This window comes from Silene latifolia, chromosome 1, assembly GCF_048544455.1.
Source record: "Silene latifolia isolate original U9 population chromosome 1, ASM4854445v1, whole genome shotgun sequence".
In the NCBI taxonomy this organism is placed as follows: Eukaryota; Viridiplantae; Streptophyta; class Magnoliopsida; order Caryophyllales; family Caryophyllaceae; genus Silene; species Silene latifolia.
In genome coordinates, this window is record NC_133526.1 from 181,080,957 (window position 1) to 181,100,471 (window position 19,515).

Sequence of the window (19,515 nt, forward strand, 5' to 3'; positions counted from 1 at the left end):
ACAATCCCTAAGAAGACCCAAATAGACTTAAGCATTTCAATTAGTGCAAAACCCTTTGTCACTAATCAACCAATCTTGCTTTGAAATATCTCTTTATTAGTGCAAAACCCTTTGTCACTAATCAAGCCTTTCATTTCGGATTTTCATGGCTCTAAGCCTTGTATTGAGTTGTGACTTTAAACACTCTTATGTAAGTCATATGTTCATTACTTTCTAGAAGTAATCAACTTGAATCAAACAATTTCTTTTGTAAGTTATAAGCTCTTTACTTTCTTAAAAGTAGCATGAATTCATCATTTTTAACAAGTGACGAATTTAACCTCCTAGGTTTTGAAGAAACAATGTCTTACACAAAACGTCTCATGTAGCCAAGAAAGACCATTTTCTTGCGACATAACATACTCTGTGGCATTCTTTGTGGCTCTTGAATAATTTCTCCCACTCTGTCTTCTAAAAATAAACTTGTATTTTAGAAAGACAGCTTCACGAGCCACAAACCCGTCGTACTCGTGATAATGGAAAAGGAAAAATGAGCATTTGTTTCTTGTGAAAACTTACAAACATGGTACTTTTACCATTTCATATTTCATATGATTCGATTTAGTGGAAAAATAATTTAGACAAAAATGATAAAATCCCCAAAAGGATCAAGTAACTCAAAGTAACTTGATTGAAATCCAAACCATATCGAATAGCATTTGATTTCTTATCTAATCACACATTATTCCATAATGCATGCTAAGAGAGATTAACTTGTGATACTATATCACATTTCCTTTGGCTTATATCAAAGTCTTCACTTTGATAATCCCATCACGACTTAAATCGTGATTCCTTGAACTCTTTGAAATTCTTCAAAGATTTCTCTATTTACCTTATTAAGTGAACATATTAGCGTCAACTTAAATCGTTGGTAAAAGAAAATGATCAACCTATTTTGGATCGATGATTTACAAACTCGATCTCCTTTTCAACCAAAAGGCACGAGACATCTTGCTTTGAATACAAGATACGCATACACCATTAACAATCTAATGGTTTCAAGAGTACTCGATAACTCTTTGCGTTCATCATTCCAAAATTTAAGTTTTAATCACTACTACAGAATTCATCAAGGACATCAGTGGATGGACATCGGATTTTTGAAAAAACAGATGTAATAAGTTTGCACATCGGATTTTTATAAAAGTCTGATGTAATTATATTATATGGACATCGGTTGTTATTTTCAACCCATGTCCATTATAATGGACATCGGATTAAATTACAACCCATGTCCATATAATCCTCAATTTGGGCGCAAAATGAAAACAATTCCCCCGCCCCAAATTATTTTCACTAGCATACTGAGTCAATCTATTATACTTACTCCATATCATTCGTTTTTTAAGACAAACCCAAACCCAAACCCTTAGCTTACTCATCCCTTTCTTCTCTATCTCATCGTTCATCCCTTAGCTTCTTCACTTCAAAACCCGATCAAAAACCCAAAATCCTAGCTGCTGCTCACTACAAAAAAAACGCGGGAAACTGACGGAAATTCTGACGGATTCTCAAGGCCGTCAGATAATTAGGGAAACTGACGGAATATTGACGGAAATTCCGTCAGTAATAAAATACTGACGGATATTCCGTCAGAATACGTCAGATAAAGATGGCGCGTTTAATAGTGTAAGTGGCGCTAATATATTGTGACGGATTTCTGACGGAATATCCGTCAGAATGTATATTTTAGTGACGGAAAAACCGTCATATAGGATAATCCCGATAAAGTAAAAAAAAAAACATGTAAAATAAAGGTAAAAAAACTCTGGACGGAAAATCCGTCACATATGCCAACTATCATATTCCCGTAACCTGACTATCCCTCCCTCATTCATTTCCCAAATCAATTAAACCCTCAGTCATTTCTCCTTCTAGCCTTCCTCCTCCCTCACCCCACGATCTCCGACCGCCGTCGTCCTGCTGTTGTTGCGTCGCCGCTACCTTGCTTGTCTTTTTTTATATTTCTTTCTTTTGTTTTAATCAGGTATGTGGTATTCTACTACACTAGGTTTATTTCAATTTTTATTTCTATTTCAACAAAGTGAGATCTGAGGTTTTTTGGGGCTATGATAGATGATCTTGGGCTTAATTTACATTGTGTGATGATTGATTAATTTTGGCATTCTTATTTCAAGTTTGTTGCTCTTATTTCTGATCTAGGGTTTTTATTTTTGTATATAATTGGGGAAAATTGGATTTGATGTTCGCTTTTTTCTAAAACTTACTCTTGTCGCCAGCTTTATTCAATTGTGTATTGGGGATCTGTTGTAGGAGAAGCGGGTAATGGGTGAGAAAATAGTAGTGTTGGAAATGTTTGTTGCATGTTTATCTATACCATTTTAGCCGTAAAAACCCCTTATTGTGACGTAATGTGCAAATATAATCTCAGTATGATATGCTTTTGTGTAGCGCAGCTCACGAGATGATAACATCTCAATTCAATTCCTTCGGAGTGTATGAGATGCACGTGAATATTCTAACAATTGATGTGCATTGACTCTACCATAGATCAGCATGGTTTCTGAGGTAAATGAATAGTGTAAGACTTATCTGATATCTTATGACTGTAATCATTTGACATATTATCTGACAGTCCAAATAAGGAATTCTCCTATGTCCTATTAGATTTTTGTTTGTGGTCACTTGTTTTGGGTTTTATGATCCATTTTGCAAGGTTTCTCAGACGATAGTTCGAGTTGTCAAAATTTGTAACTTCTCATTTTTTTTAAAGAGTATTCAATTTTGGAATGTAATTAGATGTGTCAATTTTTCAGGTGTTACAATGTGCCTAGAACTTTTCTTGATATATAACTACACTGTCAAATTTTTTATCAGTGTAATAAAGCTTAGAGTTGATCTCCCTGTTTATTGATTTTTCACCTGTTGACAGTGTCAGAAGATGTTACTAAATTTGTGTCACAATCATCTTGCTTACGAAAATTCGTGTATTAATCATTTTAGAAGATAAAGTTATGTAATTTCGGTCACAATGTAGGTGGAGACAATGTTTGAGAGGTACAACTTTTCTGGTGTCTTCATCCAGATCCAGGCTGTCCTGACTTTATATGCTCAAGGTACAGTGACCTTGAAATATATTCAGCAACTTTTCAATTTAACATCCTTATTAAGCATTGATTTTTAAATTTCTTTGCTCAAGTAAAAGCCCTCACACAAGAAGCTACTGGTTGTGTATTCATTTTTCACTGTTGACTAAATCATGCTTTTGAGCTTGCTCACTGGACTAGTTATTGATTCGGGCGATGGAGTCACCCACGTGGTAATTCTTGAAATCATGGCATCTTATTCTGTTCTTTTTAAGTTTCTATCTTCAGATAAATTAATTTTTTAATCAGGTTTTCCCCATGCACATTCACTATGTCAAATTTTCAGTAGGTGGCGTTCATACTATCATATATGCATTTTCTGTGAGCTTAAATTTTTAAACTCTTTCCTCAGGTTCCAGTTGTTGATGGTTACTCATTCCCACATCTTACAAAGCGAATGAATGTGGCAGGGAGGCATGTAACATCTTACCTAGTGGATTTGCTTACACGGAGAGGGTGAGAATGACTTCATTTTATATAAGCTGTTGCTATCCAAGCTGGTTTCTGTCTTGACTTAACTAGAACATTTTTACTGAATTTCTTTAATATTATATCCCTTTTGAAGGTATGCAATGAACAAAGCTGCTGATTTTGAAACTGTAAGACAAATCAAAGAGAAGCTGTGCTATACCAGGTTAAGATAAATGTGTTTGGCTAAACAAATGGAATTACAGATGATTTTATCTTACACCAGTTATAGTGTATTGCAGTTATGATTACAAACGTGAGTATCAATTGGGACTAGAAACCACCATTCTAATGAAGAATTATACCGTAAGTTTGTGTCTAAGGTCTTTTAATGTTTTGCATCCGTTCCTTTGTCTTGCTTAGTTTGTAATTAGTAGGATGTGCATCAAGCTACATCTAATGTTTCGATTCACCAATTTTGGTAGCACAATAACTGGAGTTCCAGTGAGATTGTGTTATCATCATTCATTCATGCCCTTATGCAATGAGCTAGCTGCTGCACCCTCTTCCCTTAACTATTAGCTTATATGAAGCTGCCCTTGTGAGGCCATGTCTGACTGCCCCAGTGTCATTAATATGCATTACAGGTTTTTCAAGACACCACGCCATATTCACAAGAAGAATTAGATGAGGTTCGGGACTTGTGGGCGAACTATTTTCTCAATATCTAGCCGTAGATAGCTAGCTAGCGTAGTAATGTATTAGGTAGTTGCATTTTGAAAAACTGATTACATGATCTGCAAGACCATATGTTATGTTGGCTGGGATTTGTTATGCCCTTTGTTGTTGTTCGTTAGTTGTTGAATTCGGATGACGGAGACGGTTGCGTTGTATGTTGATTGGGATCGGTTTTTATTAATTGAAATCGATCATTTTGGTTGAATGGCAGTTGGCATGTTTTGTATTAATGTTTTGGCATTCAAATTGGTGTAATGCAATATGAATTGGCCTGCTCTTTTCAAATTTTAAAAAAAAAAAAACAATATAAAGGACAGCGGATTTATAAAAGTTCGATGTAATTCTAGCTTCAAAGGACATGGGCTTTCTATAAAAATCTGATGTACATTACACATATGGACATCGGATTAATGTTAAAATCTGATGTTCATTACTCATATGGACATCGGATATATTTAAAAATCCGATGTGCATATATTAATGGACATCGGTTTAAAGTCCCATGTCCATTACACCCCATATGGACGGGACTGAACTCTACATCGGCCTATAATCCGATGTCCATGTGTCTAGAAGTCCGATGTCCTTCATGATTTCTGTAGTAGTGAATCTTGGGTTACCAATTTGAATCTTACATCATCTACATGATATATCATTCTAGTTTGGTTTAGAATATAATCACCTTGATAATGGGCTAGCCATACATCAAATCGTGGTGTATAGGGTCACAAAAGTGAAAACCTCTTTTGTATCTTAACAAGTTTATATTCTTATTTAGAGTTTATGCACTTAATAGTCATAATTAAGTACAACTTTAAATCCAAAAACTAGATTGAGTACACAATTACTCTATCTCTCGACATCATTGTTGCTAGTCGTCATATTCTAATCATCCTATGTATCAAACATAATGATGAAAACCACCACCGGTTTCTAATATTGACGAAGTAGTCCTAGCAAAATTTATGTTTAATCATATAAACATTTAACGAAGAAGGTCCCATTAGATGTCTCACAACTAACTTGTTGATTCTTCAATAATTTGGGGTAGTTTCCTTTCTAGTGTCCAACATTTAAGACAATGGAAACTTTATCGGTCGGAATTGATAGGTTTAGTATCGTTATTCTCAACAACTTTACCTATAACATTACCTCGTATCAATTCCATTATAATCTTTACTTCTTGAACCTCATTCTCATCTTAATGGTTTAAGAGAATGCTCCCACTCATTTCAATGAGTCTTTGCTTTGAGAAGCAAAATTGAATTCATGAAGATCACTCTTCATTTGTTCGTTTTAGTCTTAAAACTTTCATTGAAGTGGTTGCGTTATTTTGGTCAATTACGAATTCTGAAAATCTAATCACCAAAACAATTTATCGCTTCAAGGTACTTAATTCAATTAAGTATATGAATAATAATCCATTGTAAGTAGATGTGTTAGTCAAGAATCAAAAACCTGTTTGATAATGAATAAATTTAATCTATACTCTTTACAAGAGATCCTTAGCAATGGTTCATATGAGGTTTTAGAAGCAAATTCAAATTTGTCTTTAGTTACGATATTTTAATGGAGGTTTGAATCAAAATCGAAATGATATCGTATATAAATTGTGGTAAAGAAATAGAACAATAATAACGGAATAAAGGAAAACTTAACACTTATCGTTTTATTAATACTTGGAAAAAACAAGTATAGCATTTACATAGTGACCTCTACCCAACTATGATAAATGATTCCAAGATCCAAATTCATATTAACTTGGGCACGGTGGGGCCGATACATCCCTTATCAATATAACTCGGTGGATTAACTCTTTAATCGATTCTACTTTTAGAACTCTTGGTCGATAATATTACATTAACAATTATCTTTAGCCCAAAACACATCGACAAGGGCACGGTGGGGCCGATACATCCCTTATCAAATACTTTTGTTGAGTTCAATCCAAATTTCGAATAAATGTGTCCATGATCCAAACCCACGTTAACTTGGGCACGGTGTGGCCGATACATCCCTTATCAACATGAATTCGGTGGATTAACATTCATCACCCACTTCCCCTACGTAACAAGGTTTGTACCCCGGTGGGGCCGAGCGCACTCCCTCGCGAAATAGGTTTTCATGGTTTCTACTATTTGGTAAGGCTATGTCTCAATTGATTGTTTTAGCGAGAGGTCATGTCAATTTATTATCTATCACGTTTTAAGTGAACGAAAGCGGTGAACTACGATAATTCTAATTGACACGGTCGATAAACTCGATAAAAAGATGCATGTTTTAGTTATGGCGATTTAGCGATGCATGCGACATAAAATAAAATGCAAGCATAAAGATAAATAAATCCTAGTATGGCCTTTCCTAAAATAGAAAACTATTAATCTATTACATATTCGGAAACCAACTCCATTGGTCCCTTGAACTTCGGTTGTGGCACACATCTCGAGGTAACACCGTCTTTATGTATCGCCATTCTTGAAGAAATCCGTCTTTTGGAACTCCGGAATGAATAAAATTACATAACAAATTACATAATTTCCTATTATACATTTGTAACTAAAATAAAATAAATCTATTAAATTACAAAAACGGTGATACGAGATCACAATAAAAATTACAACCGAATCGATATTCCCATACATTTCGGGAAATACCAATTAAATCTAAGGCCATACTAAGTAAAATTACATAATTCAAAAATTACATAAATTAAAATTATGAAAATCATAAAGAAAATGCAGCATTATAATATGTATAAACATGCTCAATTTTATGCTAAATCGCCTTTTAATTAGCCAATATCGTATATTACTCGGTTTTTACGGATTTGCGTGATTTCAATATTTTATAATCACAAAAATACATAAACTCATATTTATGCATAAGTTAATTACCCTAACCTCTTAGGACTCAAAATTTAGTCTTCACTAATAATTTGACCATAATTAACCATATTTTATAAAATTGTTCATAAATGGACCAAAATTACAAAAATAAGCTATTAAACTTCAAATAAATCACAAAACTTCAAATAAATTCAAAATTTGAAATTTAAATTCATGAACATTCTGGAAAAATTCCATGACTCTCATAATGTTCAAAATCTTAGGTTAAAAATTTCGAAAATTTTCCGGAAAAACAATGTTGCGGTTTATCGATTTTAATAAAATAATCATAAAAACATGGAAAAATTATTTTCATTAACTTTTCAATTTTAGATCTGAAAAATATAATAAAATGCAACATTAGACGTTTTTCCTAAGTCATAGATTATGTTTTATTAATTTTCAACTAATAATGTCACTATTTATGCTATTTTTCTTCAAAAATCCATAAATCATGCAAAAAGACTTCTTTATAGCCAATTATTTTACACACATCTTGTAAAATTGCATGTGACAACATATTAATTTTCTATGACCAGATTCGAAATTTAACTCATATTAACCTATTTTTCACCTAAATCCGAATTTAATAATGAAAAATTCATTTTTCGAGCATAACAAGTCCAAAAATTATGAAAATTTACAGGTTATCTCAAAATAATATATGTGACAACATATCCAAAAATCAAGTGAAAATTCGAAGTATAGCTAATTTTAGACCAAAAATGACATTTTTACTCATAAAATCACATTTAAATGCCATTAATGTAAATTATGAACAATAAAGTCCGAAAAATTAACCAAAATATCCTAAAACATTTTAGGACCAGAAATATTAACATGCATGTAATAATTTCGTGATATATCATAATAACACAAATTTTACAAGTTTTATTTGTTATTCTTATAACTCGGAAAAACTTTTAACCAATTTGCATGCAAACAACCGTGGCTCTGATACCAATTGAAGGAAATGTAGATTCATATACATATTAACATACTCATATATGTCTAAATAATTTGTCATAAAATTAAAACGGATTTTATGCATGCAAACAAATAATATGATAGAAGAGAAATCATGTCCTTACATTGTTGATTTCGGATTTAAGGGCACAAAAGAGATCACCTTTCTCTTTTGATCTTGAGCTTTTCCTTATGGATGAACAAGATCTAAGTATAAGATCTCTCCCTAAGCTTTATACCCAAGGCTCCTCTTAATTTTAATTAATATTACAATTACTAGTATAATATTAATCAAGGTAGAAAATTGAACCAAAAATATTGTTAACACTTTGAATATTTTCGGTATTATGGAGGGAGAAATAGAGAGCTTTTTATCTCTCTAGAATACTAATTTTGGATGAATGAATTAGAATAATCTCACTAACACATTTTAGTGTAATTAGGTAAAAATATAAGAAAAACAATGATGGGTTTTGTTCTTCTCAAAACCGTGTAAGAGGAGGGCTTTTTGGAGAGCCAATGCATGAAAAAATTGTTCTTCACAATGAACAATAGGCTTGCATGGCTAGACTTGCTTTTCAATCATTATGTTTACCACTAAATAAAACAATTAATTAGCTTAACACTCCTCCAATTTTTCGGCACTTTACATAATATGGATTCCATATTATTTTTGTCAATTGTCAATATGTCACATGTCATATGTGACATAAATTTGTTATGTATTTTTAACATATTAAAAATCAACGTATTAATAAACATACGTCACAAACAAAAATCGACTTAGTAATTTCATAATTACTTGTGCCAAAATATTTTACCATTTATAAATTACAACTGATTGTATTTATAACAATTCATTCAAATTTAATTGTTACATTAAACAATTATTTCATCCGAGTAATGAAACAATTCAATTACTCAGACCGTATCTCATTTAATCATATTTCAATTTGATACGTAAATTTTACTTCCAAAATCGTCCGTCAATTTTCAAGTAATTTAATTAACTCGCAACATTATACGATTAATTAAATAATCAATTAAGAGTATTGCCCTTTAGGTATGACCTAGGGGGTCAACTGATCACCACCGTCACACGACAGTAATGTCAAACTCTAGTCAGCCAATCATTACCGATATATGTTGACCAGTTGACAGTAACAAAATTACTTCCCAATTGTATTCTTAAAATGAGATTTAATAATGATATTTAAATCATGTGATCGCACTATTGTTGAGGACACATTTCCCAACAGCTGTTTCAAAAATAAGATCTTTCGAAACAAACAAACAAAATCATCCTACAATAACAACAACAAGTCGTCCAATAAAAAGGTCACAGAATCAAAATCGTCCTTCGCAAACAAAGGTTGCTTCAAGTGTGGAGAATCTGATCACATGATTAAGGATTGTCCTACATGGGAGAAGATTAAGGACAAGACAAAATGCGAGAAGACAAAGAGAGAATTCAAACAGGTAATGATGGCTTCATGCTGGGGAGACCTTGACTCAGAAGATAACGAGGGATCTGAAGACGACGAAGTAGCCAACCTTTGTCTCAGCAGTGTTAGTCTTGACCTAATCTCCGACAGCGACAATGAAAGCACAAACTCTCATTCAAACTACTGCTTTCTCGGAGAATCAGACGAAGATGACGATGAAGAGGTAAGTTATCTTGAGCTTAAAAAACGCGTTAAGAAATTGTCTAAAAGTGCTTTAATTGAATTCTTTGAACAATCTCTTGATAAGTGTCACGAACAGGACTTGGAGCTAAAATATCTAAAGGAACAGATTTTCGAAATTGCAGAAGAAAATCACACTCTGAAGGCTAATGCTAAGAAGTTAAAATCTAAGTTTATAGCTGAGAAAGCAACAACATTAGATTCTACTATGGCTTAAAAGAAGGAATTAGAGTCCAAAGTTATAGCTAATGAAGCTATAACTTCACACCAAAAGCTTAATGTCAAGCATCTTCAAGCCAAAGTTATAGCTAATGAAGCTATACCTCTAGAACTTAGAAAAGCCAAAGAACTTTTGGAAACTAAGGTCACATCTAATGATGCAGTGATCTTAGACCAAAAGAAAGAGATAGATTCCCTTACAAAGCAATTAAAGGAATCAAAGACCGACATGATCAATGTTAAGAAACAACATTCCGATGTTGTATTTATTCTTAACAAATGATTCCAAGACTTTCGTGATAACTTTAAGAAAGATAGTGATGTAGATCACACGAGATGTCAAGAAGAGATTAAAACCCTAAAAGATCTACTTCTACATGCTAGAAAGGTCCATGATAAGTGGGAGGGTAGCACAAAATTCCTAAACTTCCTAACCGAACAATCTGACAATAATATGAAGATGGGGTTAGGACATGAGTGCTACAGCCGTAGAGATCACGCTAAATGCAAATCAACACATTCGGATTTTGATTTCAGAAAAAGGAAGTATGCCGATCTTCCTGAATATCTGATTTGCAATTACTGTGGTCATACGGGTCACATCCAAAACAATTATGTCAAAAAGGCTCATGATATACGAAAAAATGTCGACTATGTTAAAACTGTTGAGACAGTTATCGAGGATGATGAAACCCCCATAAATGAACCTAACGAAGAAAGGAACAATAAATTTTGTTGGTTCTATGATATTTCCTTTGACTACACCAAGAAACCTAGCACTTCACAAAATCCCTGTCGACCTAACACTAGTAAACCTGTTCACAAGGGATATAGTCATGAAAGACCTAGAGAAATTCCTAGTCCGAGAGAAAACCCTAAACCTAGAATTCCTCCCAAGCAAAATAACCCAAGGGTTAGAAAAACGGTTATTAGACAAGTTTGGGTTCGAAAGGATTTGGTATATAGAGTAACTAATCATAAGGGACCCAACTTAGCTTGGGTACCTAAAAACTGTATCTAATCTCTTTTGCAGGAAGTAGTGAAAGAAAACAATCAATGGTATCTTGACAGTGGATGTTCAAGACACATGACCGGAGATAAGAATATTTTTCTTTCACTCAAGCCCTTCAATGGAGAAAAAGTGACGTTTGGGGACAACAAAAAGGGTAAAGTAATCGGCGTTGGCAAAATCGGAATTTCTAAGTCTCACGCGATCAGTGATGTCTATCTCGTGGACGGTCTAAAACATAACTTGCTAAGCATATATCAACTATGCGACAAAGGTAACAAAGTTGTCTTCCATACTGATAGTTGTCGCATTATAATCGAAGGAACTAGCAATGTTATTCTTGAAGGCCACAGGAAAAGGAATATTTATATGGTAGATTTAAATGCCGTGCTACTAACTCTTTCTCATGCATGAAAGTTACTCTTGATGATCCTTGTTTGTGGCATAAACGCTTTGGTCACATTAGCTCACTAACCTTGAACAAGCTCAAGAAGTGGGACTTGGTTGAAGGGCTACCTAAGATCAAGTTCGACCAAGAAAAGATGTGTAACACGTGTGCAAGGTGCAAACAAGTAAGATCATCATTCAAACCTAAAAGAGTAGTAAGTACAAACCAAGCCTTGGAATTAGTACACATGGATTTATGTGGACCTATGAAGGTAAGGTGTAACACCCTAAGAGATTGAGAGGAAGTTGTCCCACATCGGAAAAATATGAGGCTTGGGATATCTTTATAAAGAATTTCATCCACCACTAAGTAACAAGGCCTTGTGCTTTTGGGCTTAAGTGAGGACAAGTAATGGGCCCAAAGGTACATATCCCATCTTATTGGGTTGTGTTACGACCATGGTGGGTCGGGTTGTTATAAATGGTATCAGATCAACCCTGCGACCGTGTGGTGAGCCCTTGCTCGGGAGTACCCAGGTCACACACCTAGCGGGGGAGGATTCTGGGCTTAGTTGCGGTCAGCCTTCGGGCACAACGGGGATGTTGTGTTATTTAAGTGGGGGGGGGGGGGGGGGGTTGTAACACCCCAAGAGATTGAGAGGAAGTTGTCCCACATCGGAAAAATATGAGGCTTGGGATATCTTTATAAAGAATTTCATCCACCACTAAGTAACAAAGCCTTGTGCTTTTGGGCTTAAGTGAGGACAAGTAATGGGCCCAAAGGTACATATCCCATCTTATTGGGTTGTGTTACGACCGTGGTGGGTCGGGTTGTTATATAAGGAGTAGAGGAGGATCCAGGTACGTCCTTGTTCTTGTAGATGATTACTCAAGGTATGTATGGCCTGTCTTTCTTCATTCAAAAGACGAAATATTTGATGAATTTGATTGTCTTATGAAACGTGTTCAAAACAAATATAAGACTAATCTTGTATCTATTCGTACGGATCATGGCACCGAGTTTGACAATCAAGCTTTCATAGAATATTGTAGAGTTAATGGTGTAGGGCATAACTTTTTGCACCAAGAACTCCTCAACAAAACGGTATTGTTGAACGAATGAATAGAACGTTGGAAGATATGGCTCGTACAATGCTTCTGTGTGGTGGTTTACCTCGTAACTTTTGGGCTGAAGCCATTAGTACTTCTTGCTATATCCATAACCGTGCTATGATTCGACCTATTCTTAAGAAAACCCCCTACGAACTCCTTAGAGGTCTAAAACCTAATATCTCCCATCTTCGTTGTTTTGGGAGTAAATGTTTCGTTCACAACAACGGTAAAAATCGGTTAAGTAAATTCGACCCTAGGATTGATGAGGCGATTTTCATAGGATACTCAGATCATAGCAAGGCTTACAAAGTCTTCAATAAGAGAACTCTTTGTATTGAAGAAAGTGTTCACGATATTTTTGATGAGGATAATGTGTTTGATAAGCCTTTACAGGATGAGGAACAAGACTTGGATGAACCGGACTTCCGTCTCTCAAGAGACGATCCCCCGGAATTAGAATTGGAGGATAATGAGATTGAAGGAACAAGTGATGAACTTGATCGTTCCTCAAAAGATAAAAAGGAGAAAACCAAAGTTATAGCTGATGATACTATAACATTGACTCAGAATAAGGACTCCCAAACTAATGTTATAGGTGATGTTACCATAACATTCGATCCAAATCAAGGTGTAGAGTCCGATGTTATAAACGGCTCTAACACAACACACGGATTGGATTCAGGGGGAACTTCCTCCAATTCCGAGTCAAATGAAGTTGGGTCAAGCTCGACGTTCCTAGGGAATATTAAGAAGGGTGTTCAAACTCGACGTTCCTTGAATAACTTCTGCTCTTTCTACTCTTTACTATCCATGATCGAGCCAACAAATATCAATGAAGCTCTTGCAGAATCAGATTGGATTATAGCTATTCAAGAAGAGCTACAACAGTTCGAACGAAACAAGGTTTGACATTTAGTTCCTAGACCAAAGGATCGATCTGTCATTGGAACAAGGTGGGTCTTTAGTAGGGATGGCAATGGGTAGGGTCTGGGTAGGGTCCGCCTAGACCCGGACCCGACCCGAGATTTTCCATTTGGACCCGTACCCGACCCAGACCCGCAAGGGTCTAAAATTTTAGGACCCATACCCGGACCCTATGGGTAAGGGTAGGGTCTGGGTCTACCCGCGGGTCCGAGTTTCAGCCACTTTAGTAACAAGATTAACAACTATGGCGTCTATAATATTAAAAAAAAAATCATACTACTTTAACATTATGAGTTTATTAATCTGCCGTTAATGGTAGTTATCGGTCGCCGGATATTAGAGAGGTGATTGTCAGTCGCGTATCAGTGCTATGGTGGTGGTTTTCTTGTGTCAGTGGTGGAGTGGTGGTATTGTCAGAAGAGTTTGGTTGGGTTTTATCACTTTATGGGATGAGGGAAGAGAAAGAGACTTTAGTTAAGTTTCTACAGTCTGCCAGTATGAATTCAGAAAAGTTGTAATTTTGATTTTTGATTTTTCTTTAATAAAGGGTCTAAGGGTCTAAGGGTCGGGTATGGGTCTCATAACTTAGACCCGGACCCGGACCCGAAATATTTTCTTAAGACCCATACCCGACCCATACCCATTGGGTCTGAAAAAATAAGACCCATATCCGACCCATTAGGATCCGACCCTCAGGGTCTGGGTCGGGTCCCCGACCCACTGCCATCCCTAGTCTTTAGGAACAAACTAGATGATGCCGGACTCATTATCAGAAACAAAGCAAGATTGGTGGTCCAAGGTTATAATTAACAAGAAGGAATAGATTATGACGAGCCTTTTACACCTGTTGCTTGATACGTGCATTTTATATAGTCCTTTTTGGCCTTTTTATGCACGTATTTCTATGCTATTATCGTAGTTTTATGCTACGAAATGCCCCGAATATGGTACTTTGGTTTGTTTTGTTCTATTTGTAGGAATGGACCAGAAAGTAGTGAAATCGAGCCTTTTACCGTCCGTTTAGCATGCATTTGGAGGAAGAGTGAATTTGGAGCGGGAATGTAGCTGTCTTGATATGCGCAAAGAAGTAAGATAGCTAGGCGAGTAAAGGAAGAACTTCACATTGCTAATGCCTATTTTGAAGAGCCATATCTCGAGTTTTACAACTGATTTTCAAGTGATTCCAATTGGAGATGAAATTCTGTCCTCTTATCTTTCCAACGCCACTAGAATTGCCCTGTTGGCCCAAGTAACGAAGAAACGGCAGCCGTTTGAAGTTCAGTGCGCGAAGCAGGAATTGTGCGCTGGAAAGTACTCGATAGAGTACAATTATGTTCGATCGACTCCTTTTTCTACTCGATCGAGTAGTGCCTATTTAATAAGTGTTTGATCAAGTACCTAAAGTACTCGATCGAGTGGTTTGAGCTTAATTTTGTTCGATCGAGTGGTTTCAAATCACTCGATCGAGTGGTTTCTCATTGGGCTCGGGCTTTTTAGCTTTATTTTGTTTCTAGGTCAAATAAAATCGTCTTTCCTATAAATAGGGAGACGACATAACACTTTAGGATCTCTCTTATCATACACTACACTACTTTACAATACTTTTTCCCTATTACTGCTGCTACTTTGTTCTTCCCTCTCTTTTCTCAGATCTACTGTAACTTTTTCTCTTTCCCTTTTCTCCTTTATTTATGCTTATGTTTATTTCTCTCTTTGTTTTTGTTCTTCCCCTCATTATGTCTAGCTAATTCTCCCTACTAGGATTTAGGGGAGTCGATGAATGAATGTTAATTGCTAATTAGGTTTACGGATTGTCGTTGTTGTTAAGTCTATGTTGTTAATCACTGCTTTAATTGTATCTAGCTATTTGAATCGATGCATTTAGCCTTTTTAACCTTGGTAAGCCTTGACCTGGACCGGAAGGTTGGAAAGGGTGAGACCTGCAGTGAACAATAGAATGCTTTAGTGAGGGCGGAAGCTAAGCTAATAGTATTTTAGGGCGAATTGAGACCGGAAGGAGATATTCGTTGCCCCTTAGACCGACACATCGACTAATCTGTGACCTTAGCTGTAATTAACTGACGTTCGTTGATAACCCGACATCCTAGTTTTCTCTCTTTCTTATTAATTTCTCTTATCATTAATTCTCTCTCCTTAATCTTGTTTAGTTTAGTTTATTCAATTCAAACCCCCATCTTGTGACCGCCTCTCTGTGGAGATCGACCCTACTTACTGCTAGCTTCTGTTAGTGTAACTAGGTATTTTATTTTTGGTACCTGACGACGGTGTCAAATTTTGGCGCCGTTGCCGGGGAGGCAACTATTTATTTACTTGTTTTTATTTCGTCTGTTTTTAGCCTCAAGGAATTTATTCCTTGAGGCCATTCTCATCTTTTTTTAGTGCTGTTTTGATAGGCCCTACCGGTTCTGCCTAGACAGTTCTAGGTAAAATATCGTCAAAGGGAAGGCTTGAGTACCTTTGACCCGTCACCTATGTTCCATTATATGGCGCAGCAGGTGATTTACTGCGGGAGATGTGGTGCTGCTGAGCACAATGCAGCCATGTGCATGGCGGAGAACAATGAGGTCTACAAGTTCAAGCACCATAAACAAGCTAGTCATTCCGCTATAGTTGTGCCGCCACATCTACCCTATCAACGAGGCTACCAACAGCCTCCATTTATCTGGCCACCGCAACAACAAGCTCCTCCTCCTGATAGACAGAAAGAAGAGATTGCGGAACTGAAATCTTTGATGAAGCACTTGCATTCCGAGTGCAAGAAGATGATAGACGTAAAGATGCTCAACTAATTGAGCTGGAGTCTCAAATAGCTCAGCTAGCTGCTGAGTCGAATAGTAGGCAACCAGAGAAGGTATACTTCACCGAGAGTGGTCTTTCCCATGAAGGACCCGAGTTGCCTAGCGCTATTAATGATTTGGATGACTCGGATTACGAAGATCTATCCGAAAATGAAGCGAGTTATGAAGATTTCTGCGATGCACTGCAAAGATCACTCGATCGAGCTAGTAATAGTGCTCGATCGAGTGGATTATCAGAGAAAACGTTCGATCGAACAGTTCAATGTGCTCGATCGAGTGAAATCAGGAAGAAAGCCTTCGATCGATTAATAATTCTACTCAATCGACTGATTTGGCCAGAGAGAGCAATGCAACGTCACTTGGTTTCGTTCTAAACAACAATTTTGATGATGACAATGGATACGGTGAATCTTCTCTTTTCAAAGCCGAGTTGGATTTACTTGAGGCTGCGATTTACGGGACGGTATCCACTGAGGAGGATGACGAGAAGACAGCTGAGTCGGTAATTGCTCCTAGCACGGATGAGGTAATACATTCTTTTGTCAGTGATTCCGACATTGAGAGCAACCCGCCTAAGGTAATTAGCGATAATTTTATTGTTGTTAATATTAATAGTACGCTACCTCATATGACTCGTGTTCTTTCTTTTAATGCTATACCCCCTCCCAGTTGGTCGGTTAATTTTGTTGGAGTAGTGTCCTCCACAATGAGTGCGTTTATATAATAAATCTTGTAAAAGGAATATCAGGGATTTATATTATTTATTTGTCAGCTGGTCATCATTAATCGGTAATGATTGGCTGACTAGAGTTTGACATTACTGTCGTGTGACGGCGGTGATCAGCTGATCCCTTTAGGTCACACCTATAGGATGATGCCCAAATTGGATAAATTAATTATTTGTATGACATACGATATAATTAATTCCTTGCATTAATTGACTTTTAATAAGTCGTGTGAATGTATTATTTGATGACGGGTTACGAACTCGGGCCAAGAGGATTTATTATTTAATTATGTGATAATTAATTAATAAATATAAATTAGAATTTATTAATTAATTGTAATTAATTAAATTTAGACGATATATGTATAAGTTTTGAGGTAAAGATAATTAGCTATTTTAATTTACAAGAGGTTGTAAAATTAGCTAGATGGGGTAGTATTGACACAATATATGGTGATAAAATGGTCTCATGATTACTTAATAGTTAAGTTATCATTAGTGGTTAATTTGTATTATTTAACTGTTAAATAATTAAATTAATATTTAATTATATAAGATAATTAAATATAAGACTTATAAGCATTTGTGGGAGAAATGTCGGAAATCGAAATGGACCAAAATATTACATGTGGGTTGACACTTGTATAAGATAAGTGTTATTACATGTGGCATAACCCACTAAGAAATGTTTAACTCATTTCTTTACATTTTGTTCTCTATAAATACCCCACTATTTACACTCATTAGATGATGATTATGGAGACCAAAAAATCCTCAAAATAGACCCTTGGTCGTGCCATATTGAAGAGAAAAAGAGAAAGGAAAAAAAAACCTTATTTTCTTCATATTTTCTCATCAAAAACTTGATCAAATTGTTGATCATCATCAAAAATAATTCACAAAACTATAATATACATAAACTAATATTATTAGTGTAATAATATTACATAGTATACAAGGTTATCCTACTAATTATCTAGTTAGTAATTATTAGGATTTTTGGGTTTAATCTTGGGTGCATCCAAAGGAGATTACCTAAGTTGGTAATTTGGTTTTTGGAGGATCATCCACCATATATTAGCTCAAGAACAACATCAAGGAAGGAGTCCTTGAGTTGTGCCCTTTATATTTCCATCATCAATGTAAGAAAATTTCTCTTAAATGGTTTTTACACCATTTTTGTTATTTTTATTTGCATGCATGTAGATTTAGACCATTACATCAAATTAATTAGTAATTTTGATTTCATAAGATGAGTATAAAATGGTCTAAATAACTAACAAGTGGTATCAGAGCATTGTTAAATACATGCATGTTTTTTTTTTCTTTTGGGAAAAAGGTAAGTATTATATTATACTTATCGTCACCCATACAAAATTGTGCTACTCATGCTAATTACAAATCATTTATCCTCGACAAATTGTATCTATCCAATCATGGACTCTCCCTATGTTTGTACACTTGCTACATCCTCGTATCCTCATTCTAGTGTCCACTTTGCATTGCTGTAACAGACTTTTGGGAAGGGGCACAACCCCCTCTATGCGGCTTCTGTTTCGACTTGCCCAGATGTGATTCATCAGACTCGCCAAAACCATTGCTACAATCTGCTTCACCAATAGAGATCTTACCCTATAATGCACCCACCATTCAATAACTCCCTGCACAGGTATCTTTATCATCAGCCATTGTTCTACCATCATCAAACATCGTTTACTGAATTCACTTTGAAAAAACAGATGGTCAATAGACTCAGCTTCATCTCCACACAGATAGCATTCATTTTCATGAATAATATTCATCTTCATTAGCCTGTCCATTGTCAGTAACCGGTTATGAGCAATCAACCAAACAATAAATTTATGTCTTGGGATAATCAGGTGGTTAGTGATCCAGGGGTGCCAGGCCCTGTCAGGATACTCCTTAACCAACCAGTCATACCCCAATTTAATAGTATAAGTCCCAGTCCCCTGCATGAGAAGAAGAGGTTTCATTGCTTCCTTTACTCCACAAATTTTCTTCCAAGCCCAGCTAGCTCCCACACCAGGTTTATAATCCAACCAATCCTGCTGTTTTATATAGACAGAGTGAATCCATCTTACCCATAAATGATCAGTTTTGGCCGCAATCCACCATACATATTTAGCAATTGCTGCAAGGTTCCACCAGTAGAGTTGTTTTAGTCCCAACCCTCCCTTTTTGATTGACTGACAAACTTGACTCCAGGCAACCAAAGCAGGTCTGGTTGTGCTATCATTCCCATGCCATAGAAACTTCCTGCATTGTGCTTCAATTTTGTTGATGATAGTCTTTGGGAGAATGAAAATACGAGCCCAATAGTTATGCAACGTGCTTAGAACTGATTTGATAAGAACGACCCTCCCAGCATAGGAGAGTTTTCTTGCTCCTAATCCACGAATTCTGGCACTGATAAATTAATAAAATTGTCTTAAGACGATTTTAGTAATTTATGAGATAAATTAATA

At 35.8% G+C, this 19,515-nt stretch overlaps 1 protein-coding gene across 1 annotated transcript; it reads left to right on the forward strand.

Annotated features, from left to right (window-relative positions):
• The first annotated feature begins 3,262 nt into the window (after positions 1-3,262).
• On the forward strand, positions 3,263-4,444 carry LOC141588358 (actin-related protein 2-like). The gene is made up of 5 exons (XM_074409806.1): positions 3,263-3,322; positions 3,502-3,605; positions 3,715-3,783; positions 3,860-3,923; positions 4,205-4,444. The coding sequence occupies exons 1-5, from the start codon at positions 3,263-3,265 to the stop codon at positions 4,286-4,288; spliced, it is 381 nt and encodes a 126-aa protein (XP_074265907.1). The 3' UTR covers positions 4,289-4,444.
• The last annotated feature ends 15,071 nt before the right edge of the window (positions 4,445-19,515 follow it).